This window comes from Pinus tabuliformis, chromosome 1_2 (genome assembly GCF_031772625.1).
Source record: "Pinus tabuliformis cultivar Carrire ecotype Pingquan chromosome 1_2, CPIR1, whole genome shotgun sequence".
Taxonomy (NCBI): Eukaryota; Viridiplantae; Streptophyta; class Pinopsida; order Pinales; family Pinaceae; genus Pinus; species Pinus tabuliformis.
Genome location: NC_142298.1, coordinates 1,162,374,152 through 1,162,377,189, shown reverse-complemented (window position 1 = coordinate 1,162,377,189; position 3,038 = coordinate 1,162,374,152). Strand labels below are relative to the sequence as shown.

At 44.2% G+C, this 3,038-nt stretch overlaps 1 protein-coding gene across 1 annotated transcript; it reads right to left on the bottom strand.

Annotated features, from left to right (window-relative positions):
• Positions 1-1,506: 1,506 nt before the first annotated feature.
• Positions 1,507-2,481, bottom strand: LOC149210350 (uncharacterized). The gene has a single exon (XM_089398940.1). It carries the CDS (start codon positions 2,479-2,481, stop codon positions 1,507-1,509), a length of 975 nt encoding a protein of 324 aa, XP_089255066.1.
• Between the last annotated feature and the right edge of the window lie 557 nt (positions 2,482-3,038).

The window sequence follows — 3,038 nt, the reverse complement described above, 5'->3', positions numbered from 1 at the left end:
TTTGCAATTTTTTTACCTCATTTCACTTTTAGACTGTATAGATGTCTCCTCAAGCAGATCTTATTCATCAAGTGATTAGTCATGAAAATACCTTCTTCTTTTTTCTGCGTAAATACTAATTCTATTAGAAAAGAGAAAATTTATGTACAATGAGGTCGAGACCTCAGAGGGGAAATATGCCAGCCCCCAGCCAGATATTTAGAGATATACATTTCATGCTTTCTGCTGATTTCACATTGCAGACTTCAAAAGATTTTGTTTGGACCATGACCTCCTGAGATATTTCTATTCTGCATCTAACATGGAAAAGCTAACATCTTTAGAAATTTTACTAAGACGCATACTATCATGCCCACCATTAATCAAAAAGACAAAATGGTACCCATCAAACCCACAGTTGTAACAGTAAACAGAGAGCAGGTTGGCTAGCGCCACGAGCTTGAACAAGAACATAAACCAGACATAGGACCATAGACTTGGAAACGAAGACACATAGTCAAAATTACACAGAGTAGAGGCAAGGATGCCACCCATCAGAGATGAGCCGGCCTTAGTCTGCATGCTGCGGAGAGTTAGGCATGTCCTTATCCACCTGGCTAGAAGAAGAGACCCAGGTGACAAAGCAATTGTCATCATTTCCTTCAATGCCGCCTTCAGGAGTAGTCACCAGATTAAGAATGCAGCCTGCACGCTGAGATGACGCACAGGCCAGAATCTCGCTCTGAGTTGGGTCGATCGGATGCCAAGGCTCTTCAGAAACAGGGGTGTCCTCCTACATATTGTCCGCGTTAGACACCACCCCGGCCATTTCCTCTTGAAGAACGCTATCTTCCTGAGATTGAGAGGAAGTAGCGTGAGCCGAGCTGATAGGATTACTCTCTTCCTTAGCGAGAATAACTGTGATGCTTGCCGTCAATACAAGCCTGTTGAGCCTACTGTGGAATGTGAACCTGGTAGTCTGAAAAGAATTGTGCGGAAGAGACCCAGCATGACCCGGAGGCAGAGAAGAAGGGGAGGCTGAGGCAATGGGAATGACATTCTACGAAGCAGGTCGAGAGTTTATGCCTCTATTCCCAGTGTTTCTTCCTCTGCGTGGGATTCCTCGACGGCGAGCCATGCTAAGGATAACAGGCTGACTGAGAAAGGGGTTGAGGCGGAGCAGACATGTGAGAATTTGAGCGCAGAGGAGCCAAATAACATCAAAAGACCAGGCAAGCTTCCAAATACGTTAAGCCAGGTAAGGGTGCAGGAAGAATTCCGAGCAGAGGTGAAATAAACCAGTGACAATGGCATGAATTAAAAACGAAGCCATACATAAAATCTTACCTAGATTCTCTTGAACCAGGCGCTCATAAATGCCAAACTGTGTGACCAACATACCATTCTGCAGCGGAGTCATTTCGCATGCCTTTGAAGGTGTCTGCCAGCCCGAGGCGCATGCAATGGGGGCCGTCCTCCAGACAGCTGCAAGGCCAGCTGCTTGCTCTGTGCGGCTCCTCATAAATATCATTGATTGCCACCCGCATCCGGGTGTGTGTCATCCTCCTGAAGTTTATCCTGTATCACAATTTTCTGGAACTCAGAGAGTTGATCCTCGGAGGCTATGCTGGAGATTGTGCCTGCAAAGAATCCTACCCCAATTTCCACTCCGAGATTAGCAAGAAAATCAGCGAGCTTGTTTCCTTCCCTCCTGGTGTGTCTGAAGGAGATTGCTTGATGCTGAGAAAGCCATCTGTCTATTAGCTCGAGCCTTTGGGCCATCCTCCAACTGTTACTAATTTTATGAATGGGGGATCCATGCATTAGTTTTGTGACCATTCTTATAATGATTTGCGAATCCCCTTCTATGATAAGCGGAAAGAAGCTTCTTTCTTGAGCCAGGGTGAGACCTCTCCATAATCCCTCCAATTCGGCTGAGTTGTTGGTATCCCAACCTTTTGAGCCCATAAAAATAAGCTGAGGAGTGCCATGGTGATCTCTGAAGACCCCCCCATACCCTGCTTTCCCTGGATTACCCTTTGAGGCCCCATCAAAATTAAGCTGGAACATGTTACTAGGGGGCGGAGTCCATTTTGCTAATTCTTTTCTCTTCATAGTAGGATTCTTTTTGATGATCGTCTGCTGATTTACTTGAATCTTCCAATTGTCCCACACTATTTTTTCCTGCAGTAATGAAGGGAAATATTCAGAGTACCAGTCTTTGATTGATAGAGACTCCTTGATATTCTGATGTGTTTTAGTCCATATCTGCTCTAAGGACATAGATTGATCCTTAAAAACTCTTCTGTTCTGCTCTTTCGAGATGTTCCACATCAGTAAGCCAGGTAAAAGCTGCCATAGAGTGTTGAGGAGTTTGCTTTGGTATGGCATTTGACTCCAGTTGCGAATAGTAGCTCTTAGATATCCTTGCACTTTGCCGTCTTTTTGGCATCGGAAGGCCACCTTCTCCCACAGCTTTCGTCCTATTTGACAGGTTTGCATTAGATGTATAGTTGTTTCCTCTTCTTGCTTACAGTTGAGACATATAGATGGGCCTGAGAAGTCTCTTTTCTGAAATTATCCCATGTTAGAATTTTATTATGACATAGGAGCCATAAAAAAGTGGACACCTTTGGCCAGATGGATGAGTGCCAGATTTTGTCCCATAGAGTGTCTTTGATTATCTGATCTTGGACTATTATCTTATACGCTTCCTTTGTGGTGAAGGTCCCTTTCTCTTCATATCCCCATCTTAGAATGTCTAGTTCTTCTGAGATAGGGATTTTCCGCTTTTGTAATTTTGTGGAAATATATTGCTGAACTTGCTCAGGGTTGTGCATTATGATTTGATTTGCATCCTTCCATTGTCTATGTCCCTGTGTGGAAGAAGGGTTCCAGAACTGACTAACCTTGGCTAACTGATTGATATCCTGCTCTGATATTGGAGGGTTAGGAAGTACATTCTTTATCTTTGGGAGTTGCTGCCAGGAGTCTTCCGAAAATCTTGCAGTACATCCATTCTTGACTTCCCAAAAGCTGTGCTTTTGTATGAGATCTCT